The sequence below is a fragment of the Jatropha curcas genome, chromosome 1 (genome assembly GCF_041381405.1).
Source record: "Jatropha curcas cultivar XTBG-Jc1 chromosome 1, XTBG_Jcur_1.0, whole genome shotgun sequence".
NCBI lineage: Eukaryota > Viridiplantae > Streptophyta > Magnoliopsida > Malpighiales > Euphorbiaceae > Jatropha > Jatropha curcas.
Genome location: NC_143151.1, coordinates 28,886,925 through 28,902,010, shown reverse-complemented (window position 1 = coordinate 28,902,010; position 15,086 = coordinate 28,886,925). Strand labels below are relative to the sequence as shown.

Here is a 15,086-nt window from a genome sequence, read left to right as displayed (position 1 = left end):
TAAATATGAAAAATGAAAAGACTAAATAACTTAATTAATTTAATTTTTTATTTTTAAAATTGAAATAGTTAAACTAAATTTAGAGTATTTTTTATTATATATATTTATTTAACAATTAATTTAATTTTGAAACATTTATTTATTTTTGAAAAAAATAAAAATCCAATTTATTTCATTGACCAATAGCCTAAGAATCACATGAATGCACCTCAAAACCCTTACATTTCTAAGAAATTCAATATGTTCAAAAATACTAATATAAAATTTAAAATGAGAACGATCAACTCAGCTGTATCTAATCATGTTATCAGATTTTGAATTGAACAAACTCAAAAAAAAAAAAAAAAAATCTGATAGTCTTTCAAACTGAGCTTTGTCAGGTTATTAGTGAACCCATTGGGCCATCTCATGGCACCCGCTATATTTAAACACAAAAACCATAATTTATTCAGTTATTAAAAAGAAATAATAATAAAAAAACCCATAATTTATGATTTCCTTCCTTCAATGGAACCTTTGCTGGAAAACATCTGTTAAATAAGTTGAGAAACTTCAGTCTGAAAGTAGAGTTTCATAGCCTTATCCATTTAAGGGCTTCTTTTACTTATCTAATGATTGTTTACTCAGATTCTCCTACTTCTTTGTAGCCTAGAATCAGAAACAACTATTTCTGTGATCAAAGTGACTTGATTTATTTAAGTTTCATACTAAGCCTCACTTGAATCTCCAGAATGGAGATTAAAATTCTTTTCTTTCTATTTCTTTTTCTGGGTACTGCGATTTCATGGGTAGAATCTAAGTACATGGTTTATAATACTTCACAAGGCATAGTTCCTGGTAAGCTTAATGTTCACTTGGTTCCTCACACTCACGATGATGTTGGTTGGTTAAAGACTGTTGATCAGTACTATGTTGGCTCCAACAATTCAATTCAAGTAATCCCTTTTCTCGTTTATGTAGGTGTAAAATATGATAGATTGTATATCAGGTTTTTAATTGACGTTTTCGATTTTATAGGGTGCTTGTGTGCAAAATGTGTTGGATTCTCTCATTCCTTCATTGTTGGCTGACAAGAATCGCAAATTTATTTATGTTGAAACAGTAAGTGTCTTTTTCAATCTTTCTAACTTTTGTGTAATTATGGTTGGTTTCTGAGAAAAAAATGGGGAAAAAAGAAAACTAAAATTGGGTATTCGTCATCTATGATTAATAATTTGAAAAAATAAATATGTGAAATTCTTCGGGACTTCGGGTTATATTTCTCGGTCTTCAAAAGCTCAAAATAATTCCTTTATTTCTCCACTGCCTGCAACCAAGTGGAGCATTAGGCTTTTTTAGACTGGGAGGACTATGGACTTTCAAGAGAAATGGACCTATTCTAGTTACAGTACTTGGAACTTTGTCAAATTTGAATTTGAAGGAAAACCCTGTTTTCAGAATACAGTGCCATCCCTGGGTTTTTGCTGCATTTAAGCTGTCAGCATAATAATCACTGTAGAACTTGCAGAAATTGCGAGCATCAAATTCAATTAAATATCTGTTTTGTCATTGCTTTTGAAAGGCCTCAAAGAATAATCAATTTCAATTTTGTCGCTGTATCAGTTATCTATTGCATAAGGACCTTGGAACCCCATCATTTAAGCATATGTGACATTGTTTGCCAACTATCACTTTATGGTGTGATGTGTTATGTTTAGCCATTGTAATCTCGAGAATCTAGATTATATTCATGATCTACTTCTTCCTTGATTATGCAGGCATTTTTCCAACGATGGTGGAGAGATCAGAGTGAGGCTATGCAGCATGTTGTCAAGCAACTTGTGAGCTCGGGTCAACTAGAATTCATGTAAAAGGACTGTTTAACCCTATTGACTTTGTAATGATATTCATAGTGCCTTATTTTTGGATCTATGAGTTTGATTATGATTGTTTCATGTTCATCAAAATGGTGGCTTGGATTATCTATAACCCTTTTCTCAGAATACTTGAAACTGTTGTTCTGTCTGTGGCTCTTGCAGAAATGGTGGTATGTGCATGCATGATGAGGCAGTGACTCATTATATTGACATGATTGATCAGACAACTCTCGGGCATCGGTTTATCAAAAAGGAATTTGATATGACTCCAAGAATTGGTTGGCAAATAGACCCTTTTGGACATTCTGCCGTGCAGGCTTATTTGTTGGGAGCTGAAGTATTTTTCTCCATCTTTAACTTCAAGCATATCTGCAAAATTTAGGATTGTTTCCTCCCTTTTCTCCAGCTACATTAGCAGACAATATAATGAATTAATCATTCTTGTGTAGGTTGGATTCGATTCTCTTTTCTTTGGCCGGATAGATTACCAAGATAGAGCCAAGCGTAAAAATGAGAAGAGTCTTGAAGTTGTCTGGCAGGGTTCTAAGAGTCTTGGTTCATCTGCAGAGGTAAACAAAACAGATTTATCTTAGCTTTGGACATACATGCAAGTGGGCTTCTTATCCTTACTAATTTTGAATTGTTTATTACGTTGTTTTCTTATCCTGTTTGTATTGTTTTGAGACAATTCTTCCATATTTTCTCTTGACTTATGTATTATTTTATTATAGATTTTTGCTGGTGCATTTCCTGAAAACTATGAGCCTCCACCTGGTGGTTTCTACTTTGAAGTCAATGATCCCTACCCAGTTGTTCAAGTAAAACACAAGAAAAAGCTTTTTTTTTTTTTTTCCTTTTCTAATATATTCTCTCATATATCACTGTCATTAACTTTATGTTTTTGTCCATTGAAGGATGACATTAATTTGTTTGATTACAATGTCCCAGAGCGAGTCAATGACTTTGTTGCTGCTGCAATATCGCAGGTAATCTCTTCATTTAGGGACATTTTCTATGTAGTTACTCTCTGTTCTATCCATTTCATGGTATCTCTGCTTAGTACAACTCCTAGGTATAAAAACAAATACTCTGTTAACTTTCTAGTAGTGCTGCTATATGCATCCAGGGTGAAAAGTGTTTTAAATATTTAGAGATGTTGATTTAGTAGGTTTTCCTATGACACGTGTCTAACAACTTAATGCCCATTGGTTTGGCTTGCCCTGATTCATTATATTTTTTATGTAGATTTTTATAATATTTTTACAGAGATACATTTCTTCTAGAGGCATGACATCTGACCTTGGTCACTCAGTTTGCAATACTAAGTTGAAAAGAGTTATACTTTTGTGCCCGAATTTTATCTTCCTTTAATTAAGTTGTTCAAACCAGTTAAGTGGCAATACAAGGAGTTTAATATTCTATTTGCAAGGTTCTTCAAGCAGTTAAAACTAACAGCTGTCAGTCTATTCTCAGGCCAATATAACTCGAACAAATCATATAATGTGGACCATGGGAACAGATTTTAAGTATCAGTATGCAGAGTCATGGTTTCGGCAGATGGATAAGCTGATCCATTATGTTAATATTGTAAGGATTCCGTAAAAACTTCTTGCTTGGTTTTTAGCTGATTACATGTTATCATTATGTAACATATTGCATGCCTCGTGTTTGCTCAAAATTTTGGTTATTTAATAGTCGGTTAAATGAATTCCACTTGGATGAATATGCTTGTCCATGCCATTTGACAAAAAAAGAAATTAGATTATTTGAGTTAGTGAACACTAGATAAGTGGTAATGGGTGATGGGAGTTATATGTGGTGAGCGTTGAAATCTATTAAAAGGTGGATATCTTATTTCATATTGAAACCTTGATATTTGCGTTTCAAAGATTCAAGTACCTTTGTGGTGGAATCTTATGGATTAGCAGTTGCAAATAAACACAGTCAGAAAGAAAGTCAGGTTGAGGAGTTTATGATCTGAATACCATTTTTGTCACAATGGATTAATCTCAAAAGACAGTGTTACCTCCTTGGGAATATTTATAATGATTTTCAGATTCAAAATTTAAATTTTAGTATCGCATATATACACAAGTAAAGATGTCCATGTGATGCTGCATGTATATTGTCTTATTTTTGCAAAAAATTTATATCATTAACATTAGGTGGGATAGTTAAGTAGAAAAATTAATTGTTTCATAAGAAACTATAATATCATATGCATATTAATTCTTTTCTTTTCTTTTTTTTTCTTTGGTGATATTAGTTTTATAATTGTGTTGTTATAGTATATTTTGTATCATAATATTCTAATGAAAATATCCTAGATTTCTTTTAATTTCATTTGAATTTAAAATATTATATATATATTTATTTATTTTATATATTCTTGTTACTCAAAGGTCTATTTATGAAATAAATGATAGAAGTGTATTTCATATTACGGTCGATTTTTTTCTCTGTGTCAATATTGAATAGTTTAAATAACAATAGTTTAATAACTTAAAATTGTAAAAAAAAAAAAAAATTGTCAAGATTATTTTTTATTTAAAAAAAAAGAAAGAGAGATGTAATTGCATTGGTGTGGTAGCTTCATATATTAGCCCATATCTTGTGAATTATAGATCTATATATCAATGATAATACAAACTTTTTCTTAAAAAAATTAGTCTAGAAGCAGTAATAGTTTTGAGCCTACTATAAACTAAAACAATTGAAGGGTCGGCAAATAGATGAGTCTACAATGTGGGCTTTTAAATTTCTAAAGAAGCAAAGGATACGCGCCTTTTAATTTTGGGCTTTCTCCCTCTATAGACAAAAAGAAAAATTGAAGTGGATAGAAATGTCAATGTTATAGAAATAGTTTCATCCAAGCATACTATATAACAAACAAAGTGAGGTTGGCTTGCATGATGTTGCATGTATGCCATATTTGTTGTTGGAAGTATATTTGAGAGTTATTAAAAATTTAACCTTGTATTTTAAAGTATTCTTAAGTCAATCCCTATAATCATTAGTTTGATTTTGAATATCCATTCTAATAGAACTACCTTTTACTAATTTCTCTTATCCATCTTTTTACTAATTTATATATGGGTTTAAATTAAATAATTATATATATATATATATATATATGTATTAAATTCTTTATTAAATTCTATTTTTTTGTTCTAATATGTATAATAATTTTTTCCCATAAAATAACTAAATTAATATGCTAGAAATTTCTATTTAAACTCATATCTAACAAATTATTAAGGTTGAATAATTTTAATTTTAATTCTTAGATCAATTCTTTTTTATATAAAATTTAAGAAATTTCAATTTATATCTTAATGTGATGATAGAGTTTTAAATTCATGTTTATTTTTTATTTTTTATTTTTTTATGTTTATTTTAATTTTATTTTATATAAAATATTAGTTCACCATCTCAAAAAGAGAAGGAAAAAGAGATTCACTCATGTTTTAAATTTTATTTGCATTTATTTAGTATTTCTTTTCTTTTTCTTTTTTTTTTTTTTTTTTTTTTTTGTTATTTAATGTTTCAAACCTTTGAAATTCTTATAATAAGTTTTTTCTGAGACTATTTTATCTTGATATTTGTTTCTCAACCAATGCAGTTATATTTTTGTCTCTTATAGACTAAATAAAAACAATAAAGAAAAAGGAGAGAATACAACTATTGTGACATATGAGTTACTAAAATGAAACAATTTCACTTTTTAGTTCTATCTCTTGGCTGAAAACTTTTTGCGGGTGAGGCCAATATAACTTCTATTTTCTGAGATTTTCTTTTTCCTTTCCGCATCAAGTCGCTCCCAAATTTGAATACACTGAAAATAAAGCACAAAGGAATTTTCCTATATATTTCACATATTTTTTGCTTAAACCTTTAAAATTTGATAGGTAGAAAAGGTTGCAATTTGATTCAAAGTTGTTATTTTAAGAATACATTTTATTAGTAAGGAAAGAGGAGTGGTTGTCACAATTTGTTATGTGGAATGAGAATAATAATAGCAAGCGTTCTTCTGCAGTAGAGGAATGGATCAGAAAAAAATTAATCTACCAAGAGAGGGAAAAGTGCAATGGAGATGATAGTATTAGCTAATGATTTCTAGTTAGATAAAAGGATGATAATAATAAAAGGATTAATATTTTCAAAACACTATTCTAGGAATAGAGACAGGCAATCCCGTTTTAGTATTCTGTAATAAAATAATACTATAATTATTTGGATCCCTTGTGATTTCGCTTGCATATTCTATCTCATCTTATTTTCTAAAATCTATTAATTCTGAATGGTCTGGTTTGAATATTTTAGGATGGACGTGTCAATGCTCTCTATTCCACACCTTCAATATATACTGATGCAAAACATGCAACAAATGAATCCTGGCCAGCAAAAACTGAGGACTATTTCCCGTGAGTTAAGGCTTTTTATGTCATTATGATCTGTTGTGGATTGTTTCCTCATTTTGAATAAATCTAAGAATTTGAAGCATTCATAACTCTAGTTATGCAGATCGTGCAAATGCTTACTGGACAGGGTACTTTACAAGTAGACCATCCTTGAAACGCTATGTCAGGATGATGAGCGGCTATTACTTGGTACACCCTTCTGATTTTTTTAATTTGTCTAAAGAAATATTCCATCATGATCCCGCAATTTTTTTCAGGTTATGATCTTATTTTTTTTAATTAAGCAGGCTGCAAGGCAACTTGAGTTTTTTAAAGGGAGAAATAATAAAGGGCCAAGCACAGAACCATTGGCAGATGCTCTGGCAATTGCTCAGCATCATGATGCAGTTACTGGTACAGAAAAGCAACATGTGGCTAATGACTACGCAAAACGACTGTCAATAGGCTACACAGAGGTGAATTTTTGGTTTAACCACAATGGTTGTTGTAACATTTAGTCTCATTTTGTGTTAAACATTAATTGCTCAATCATAATATTCTGCAGGCTGAAAAAGTAGTTGTATCTTCCCTCGCTTTCTTGGCCGAGTCAAAATCACATATCAGAGGCGAGAGTTTAGCTGCAAAATTTCAACAGGCAAAAAATATAAGCCTTTAATCTTGAGTAGCCTACATTTCTATGATCATTCTGCGTACCTTTTCATCATGAACACCCCCCCCCCCCCCAACCCTATCCCATTCCTTCTTGTTAGTCTTCTTTGTTATTCATACGAGTTAGATTAGAGACATACTGGATTTAATAGTAATATTAGTCCATAAATTCTTTTTATGCAATATTGTGATGATAAATTGAATTGGTCAATGATTGACTCAAAGCTTTTGAACACAAATGTGAGAATTGCTCAATTGTTTTGAAGTCATATTTTTCAATGGCATTATCCAGTAATTGCATAGCAATTTTGACATTGGAATTAAGGCTAAACTGGATTTCACCGGTGAAATATTTTTCCCTCGTTTTCTCCCCTTTACAGTGTCCACTCTTGAATATAAGTTACTGTCCTGCATCAGAAATTGATCATTCACAAGGGAAAAACTTGGTAAGTATAATATAGCATACCTAGCAATGTTATTCTACATTGTAATTAAACCACACATTCTCATTCCAAATTGAAATATTTTTTTCTGTATCTTCTCATCTGTAGATTGTTGTGGTGTACAATTCTCTTGGATGGAAGAGAGAAGATGTGATTAAAATTCCTGTAAGTACTTCCATTCTGACCTTTCTCTTAGTCTATTGAACTTCCGTTGGTAATAGGACTGGATTTAGGTGATTAATTTTTATGTCCTTTTCCATTATCATGTTCAATTTTGCCAAAAATAAGCAGATGGTCTTGTGTTCAATTTATCAACTTACAAGATCTAATCTGCTGTAGGTTATCAGCGATGATCTTACTGTGCATGATTCCGAAGGAAGAGAAATTGAATCACAAGTTATTCCTATAGCGGATGCCTATGGGCCCCTAAGGAACTCCTATGTTCAGGCATACTTGGGTAGACCACCAACAGATACAGCCCAGTATTGGCTTGCATTTACAGTCTCCGTTCCACCTTTTGGTTTCAGTACTTACACCATTTCAGGTTCCCAAAAAGCAGGTTAGTTAATTTAGTTCATATGTTTTAAACTAAGCTTGTGAAGGAGAATAATCTTGAGACTAATTTCTCTTGGTTATTGATGTAACTATCATTTTTATGGTTTCTTTTTCAAATGTAGGCGCTCGTTCAAGCAAATCATCCATGTATACATTTCAAGGAAGTGATCAATCTACTATTGAAGTTGGTCAAGGAAATTTGAAGCTTTCCTTTTCTGCAGATGAAAGCAAACACACTAATTATATTAATAGCAGAAGCTTGGTATGTAATAGCGGAAGCTAAACACCTCTTAAATCTGTGTTTTTCCTGAATCATTTTCTTAGATTTTTAGTTCTGTTCTTATATCCAGTTGCAGCTTTCTTAGTGCGAGTTATTCAGGTAAGGTTATAAAATTGTTTGCCTACCTAATAAATACCTTCCTGACTTTGAAGGTTGAGGAATCGGTTGAACAGTCATTCAGTTTTTATGCTGGATATAATGGGACTGGAAATAACAAAGATCCACAGGTATGGATTTGGAAATAAGTTCCTCTTGCAATTTTATCTTTTTCTTTTTCTAAAATATTTTCCTTCAGGTTAATGTTAATTATTTCTTCCAAGTTCATATCTTATATGTATTCGTTTTCTCTCCCTCAAGAATGCTGGGGCGTATATCTTCCGTCCAAATGGGACATTCGCCATAAAGCCTGAAAGAAAGGTTTGCAATGCCTTCTGAAATGATTCTCTATATGAACAATTAATCACTAGTGCTTACCAGTTTGAAAATTTTCCAAGTTCCAGATTCCTTTGACTGTCATCCGTGGATCTATAATAGAGGAAGTACATGAACGCATCAACCAATGGATATATCAGGTGCTTTTTTAACATGGTTATGCCCTTGTTTAAAGTTTTTCCTCGTGAATTTTTTCTTTTTGTTTAATAACTGAGGCAAATTTGTTGCATTCTCCGTTCTTGACGATATTGGTTTAAACGAGAGTCGATGACAAACTCAGTTTTCATGTCAAACTACATCTGATGTCCAATAATTAGCTGGATATTATTAAATTCACGTGCATAGAAAAATTGGCAATCATCAGTTGTTACAGTTAACTACGAGTTGTTATTGGCAAAGAACTTGTTATTTACTTGTCTTCTACTTGTGGAACTTGAGGAAATATTTGGTTTACACATTTAGTTTTTCCTCACTAGGATCTTTTCTTGGTTCCCTCAATAAATTTTACTTTGAACATGTATGCAGATCACTAGAGTATACAAGGGGAGGGAGCATGTTGAAGTTGAATTTATTGTAAGCTTATCTCATATGCTATTTTATTTCTAATTCTATTTAAGCAATTTAACATGTTGTCTTTGCTAACAATAAAAGAAAGATTTTTCAGTGGTAGAGATTTTATCCCCTACTTTTTATTTAGAGATTTATGTTTTTACTGCCCCTTACTTGCTTTGCATTCCATGTGGTGCAATGATGGCACCTACCGTACCAGGTTGGACCTGTACCCATTGATGATGGAATTGGTAAAGAAGTTGCAACACAGATTATAACCACCATGGCGACCAATAAAACATTCTATACAGATTCTAATGGACGTGATTTCATCAAAAGAGTAAGTTTAACATGTGCTGTTCTGTCCTTTTATTATAGTTAGTCTGCTGGATTTTCATTTAGATGATCTTGATCTGATTGGTTATTGCGTGAAAAGTTTACTGTTCTTAGCACTATTCTCATGTTACTTAAAATACATGGCAAGTTTTTGCATGGAAGGATGGATTCATACTATTAGTCCAATGCTATCTTTTACAAAATGTTTTTTTCCTGTAGGACAAAGGAAAATGTTTCTTTTGGTGATTATTCATTTTTCTAATTTCTATCATCAAGTGAAGCAGATGATTTGACTGTTTGCAGATTCGCGATTATAGGACAGACTGGAACCTTGAAGTGAACCAACCAGCTGCTGGAAATTACTATCCAGTATGTTTCTTCTAGAAGCAACTGTTTTGGTTAAGTGAGGAAAGATTTCTTCTTGGATTAACAGCTAGATTATTCATCTTTTATTGATAATGGAAACCTGTTTTCTGCTTATGACTGATAGGGTTGTCTTTTCTATTTTCATAAATTTGATCATTTGGAAGTGCTGGGAAGAATTGATGCTATGTGTTGTTATTTGATCATCACCTTTTGTCATTGCTTTTAACATGTCCATCTGTTTCTATCATAATTTTTACTATTGCTGGTGTTCTAGTAAAAAATAAGTCATTTAACTTTTAATGTTTACATATGCTTCCTCCAATAATATCAGTTTTTATGTCATACTTGTGCTTTTAGATTAATCTTGGAATTTATACCCAAGATGCTCAGAAAGAATTTTCAGTTTTGGTGGATCGACCTCTTGGAGGATCTAGCTTAGTGGATGGACAAATAGAGCTGATGCTCCATCGGTATGTTATCACCTTTCTGATATTCAATCCATGATTTTGAACAGCTTTTGTATATCGTCTTGAAAAATTGCTATTGATAGTTACTCGATTCTTTTCTTTTTCTTTTTTTTTTTTTTTTTTTGTCTTTTGTTTTTGTAATTATTTTTGTAATGAAAACAGTATTTCATACCAAAGAGATGTGGCCTACACACAAAAAATAGATCTTATATGCAGAAGGAAATCCACAAATCTAAAACATCAAAAGGCATTCACATAATGTCCACAATGCCAAAATTGCCAGTCATAAGCCTATTATTGGTGGAAGCAGAAAAAGATTTCTCCTCTTTCTCGAAGGCCCTCCTGTCGCATTCTGCCTAAACTATCCAAAAGTAGTTAATGAACTGATGTAGGTTAAAACTGTGATTTACATGAGGGTGGGTTTTGTAGCATTACTTTATAAAAGTTCCATTTTGTAATGTATAAAATGGAGTAAATGCTGGCCTTTAAGACTTAAAAACAAGTTTTGTGTTCTCATGGCATGACCGATATGTAAATGGGTCTAAGTCTTCTCTGCTACCCTCATCAAACAACATTACCAGATGTGGAATTGATACTTTTCTTGTGATATAGGAGACTGCTACTTGATGATTCCAGGGGTGTTGCAGAGGCTTTAAATGAAACAGTTTGTGTTCAAGATCGTTGTGAAGGATTAATGGTGAGCACATTTTACTCAACATTCATACTCAAGTGCAGCAATCAGCTAGTTCTTCAAAATAGTTCTGTTTTTACAATTTAAGACCCACATGTTGCAGTTTGATTTGTTAAGTTCTTAATTCTTGACTAACCTTTATTGTTAATCTCATCATATCCATGGTGGTTATTTTATCAATTGCCTGTTTCCATTTAAGTCTGCTTGAAAGTCCTCATTGACATGTAATACCATTCATGTTTAAAGCTAATGTCTGTCTTAACTGATTTCTATTTTTGCAGATCCAAGGAAAATATTATTTCAGAATTGACCCTGTAGGAGAAGGTGCTAAGTGGCGTCGTTCTTTTGGCCAGGAGATATATTCACCCCTGCTACTGGCCTTTGCTGAAGAGGTGAAGTTACAATTGAATGAATGCAAAATGTCTTGTGAATTGATTCTTAAAAGTAATTTCTTTGTGCAGGATGGAAATAACTGGATTAATTCTCGTGTAACCACTTTCTCAGGCATTGATTCCTCCTATAATTTACCTGATAATGTTGCTGTTATAACTCTTGAGGTAGTTCCTGCTTCATTATTTTGAAAGGAATTATTTTTTCCGTGCTTAGTTGATTTAGTGAGACAGATAAAAGGAATGATAATCTTCTTTGAATTTAGGACTGTTGTAGCTAGCTGCATAACACGCTACAAAACGATAACTAGTTAATTGCTTGGTGTTAGTATTTTCTTCTGATTAATATGTCCTTTTCCCTCATAATAACCCTCTCTTTCTCTGAAATATACAGGAACTTGATGATGGAAAAGTTTTACTTCGGTTGGCACACCTATATGAGGTTTATATACTTTCCTACTGTGGTCTTGCATGTGTCTGAACTCGACTCATTTGTTGATGAGATCTCATGAATATGTCTCTAACATCATATTTTGTGCTATACTTCATTTGAATTACATTTTGTTGATAGGCAAACTACTACTAAAATTGTTAACCAGAAGAAACACCAACAATGGCATTCCTCCTATCGCTAACTAGGGAATGGTTGTAAAAATAATAGAAAATGCTACCATTTGTATACTTAGCATTTATTTGGCAATATGGTTGTCCCTCATTTTTTGGCAAATTTTCTTGAATATCAAAACAATATCGCTGGTGCTGCCATTTTTTTATAGGAAAGCAGCAGCAACTTGCTGCTGTTGATGGTAGTGATTAGTGATACACATTACTGCTTTTAGGACTGGTAAGAAACAGCTCGACACATAAATGCAGAAGCCCACAGTATTCCCTATGAAGAATACTTCTATCTCTCTCTCTCTCTCTCTCTCTCTCTCTCTCTAGTGCCTCTGTGTGCATCTATAATTTAAGTGACAATAGTAGCTAATATTTGATTGGATTGACTGTTCATTTCTGTCCAATTTGGATCTCCAACCTCAGGGTTTGCTTCAAATTTTTATTTGTTTGTTTGCCCGGCTTCATGAATGCATGTGCAGATTGGAGAGGACAAGGATCTTTCTGTGACGACGAGTGTAGAACTGAAGAAGTTGTTCCCTGACAAGAAGGTTGAATCAATAGTCTCCTGACACTTAGCCAGGCATCATATTTTACAAGCTCTTATAATGCTTTTCTTCTTTCTGGTCCCATGTTTTATTCAGATTATTAAAGTGGCAGAAATGAGCTTATCTGCCAATCAAGAAAGGACTGAAATGGAAAAGAAGAGACTTGTCTGGAAAGCTGAGGACTCAGAAAGACTTCGCGGAGCAATAACTAGGGGTAGACCTGTAGATCCTGCAAAACTGGTGGTAGAACTTGCTCCGATGGAAATCCGCACCTTTGTTATTGATTTTGATCGCATGCCTCATCTCAAACACCACCTCCTATTTGATGTCTGATGGCAGTGGGATATTACAGGGAAAGTTCCTAACAACCCTGGGCGTCCATTGTGCTGATTTCAGATATCTTTTTTACCCCATGAGTGTGCAGTTGGACTGTTGGTCTTATTTTGCTGATTATATATGCTCTGTATCATAGAGGTCAAGTGTGGTTGTGTGTAATAAGTAATAATTCTGTTTCTTCCATCTTAATGGAGTGGAAATGTGAGAAATATTTTTCATACAAGTTCTGTTTATTTGTGTTTGATCAGTGGTTGCAAAATGTCCAAGGAAAGAACAATATAAGAAGATTAAAGAATGATCCAGAGCTCGAAACATCATGTATACGTATTTGTGGATTCTGCAAAAGGTGTCGAAAGTGAAGTAACCTTATTGTTGCATTAAAGCCATCCTCGAAGATTAAAACTATTATCTGTTAAAATAATTAAATAAAATTTTACTGATAAGTGAGAATATGCATGCTCCACATGTAAAGCACACTTGATATAGCAGGTTTGGGTGACCGGTTAAAGTTCTTCACGTACTTATTCGACGATTAAAAATCATGCTAAGTTTTTGATTCTTTGGATAACACAAATTAATATTCTTCAATTTGTTTGAAGAATCAACGATGTTCAATACTTTTTTTTTTTTTCTTTGAAGAATCAACAATGTTCAATGCAAAATTCAGTTCCAATTTTCACAATGGTTTTTTCTTAGTGATTGATTTTTCTTGTATGACAAAATTTCAATGGTAAAACATTCCAATCGTATGAATTAATAATTCATACTTGTTCGACATGCAAAATTAATAGAACAAACAATTCCTCCATTTAGAATATTCCTTATGTATTCACCTTCGTTGAGCTTGCCATGCGGGACTCAATAAGGGGCCTCACCAGTCGCAGAAGGAAGACAGGAAACAGAGAGCCTTTCAGGCAGGTGAACTAGTACTACCACGTTGTTTCTTTTTATTCCAAATTCAATCATTAACTAGTTGATTATAAATTTATAATATATCCCATTAATTTGCAGAAAGGATGAATACCAGTTAACTTTCAAGTCATGCCATGCACGGAGATACAAACAGAAATGATTGAAGTTGGCATCATAAAGACTAATTCGAGACATAAATCATTTTTCAACAAACTATTAAGCTATATGTTGGTCCCTGCAGATTCTTGCCAAATAAAGGACAGAATCATAATAAATTGTCTTCCAATAATAGGCAATATCCATAAAAAAGCTACCAAGGAGCAATGAAAAGCAAAGCTTGTACATAGAATATGATTTGCAAGAGAAGCTATCTACAGTACAATTTCTACACCCATTAGTTACATTCCGTCAAGGTATATCTAAGCAAACCAATCCTATAATCACCGTGTGCTTTTGTGATTGATCGTTTAAGTTGAACACTTGCCCAAGATTATTTAGAAAGCTCTATGATTGCTGCCGGCCAACTCCAACTCCAAGTTCTATAATTGCAGTGGGGCAAAATTACTTCAGTATGTTTGGACATAACATGTGTTCCCTGTAACTGGTTTCATAACCATTTGTTAATCCAACGAATATTATTAATAAAATAAAATCTGACGGTAGAAAGTAATTTCTGTATTAATATAGAATAGTTATATTCTGTACTGTAATTTTGTCCCTTATTGATATGCTTTGTAAATACATTAATACTAATTGATGAGAAAACTATATTGAATACCACTTACAAAGTTACAGTATGTTTTTTTTTTTGATTAATAAAAAATATGAAAGGAAAGAAAATTAAGAAGATAAATGATATAGATTTTCTTTGCGTTGCTTGTGTGGGAGCAAAAAGACCACGAGAAAAATATAAATATAAATAGAAAATAAATTATGAGACTCATGTGTCATTTTTTTTTCGATTTTAGAAAAAAATTTTTTTAAAAAATCAAAATTACAAATTTACTCTATTTATTATTTTTTGATAAAAAGTAAAGATATAACTCATAATTTTACTGTTTATAAAATCATTTTCCCTCCTTATTTTTTTTCTCAAATATCTAAATATTAAAAGGAAAAATATTTTTATATATTTTCCACTAATATTTTTTCCCTCCCTATCCATACATTCTTAAGTTTATGATTGGTAAAAAGGTTAAAAATTCAGGGGCAGTACCGTAAACCAATCAAACCGATATTCGGTGC

The 15,086-nt window shown here is 32.3% G+C and overlaps 1 protein-coding gene across 1 annotated transcript; it reads left to right on the top strand.

The window, feature by feature from the left end:
* Positions 1-455: 455 nt before the first annotated feature.
* Positions 456-13,152, top strand: LOC105630210 (putative alpha-mannosidase At5g13980). Its single transcript, XM_012211960.4, has 29 exons — positions 456-935; positions 1,018-1,101; positions 1,758-1,846; positions 2,019-2,193; positions 2,306-2,425; positions 2,588-2,674; positions 2,771-2,842; positions 3,330-3,443; positions 6,180-6,280; positions 6,373-6,466; positions 6,565-6,732; positions 6,822-6,911; positions 7,306-7,371; positions 7,477-7,533; positions 7,708-7,927; positions 8,046-8,185; positions 8,356-8,430; positions 8,561-8,620; positions 8,704-8,775; positions 9,161-9,208; positions 9,405-9,524; positions 9,824-9,889; positions 10,244-10,356; positions 10,966-11,050; positions 11,326-11,436; positions 11,506-11,601; positions 11,828-11,875; positions 12,528-12,596; positions 12,690-13,152. The coding sequence occupies exons 1-29, from the start codon at positions 732-734 to the stop codon at positions 12,924-12,926; spliced, it is 3,081 nt and encodes a 1,026-aa protein (XP_012067350.1). The 5' UTR covers positions 456-731; the 3' UTR covers positions 12,927-13,152.
* Positions 13,153-15,086: the final 1,934 nt, after the last annotated feature.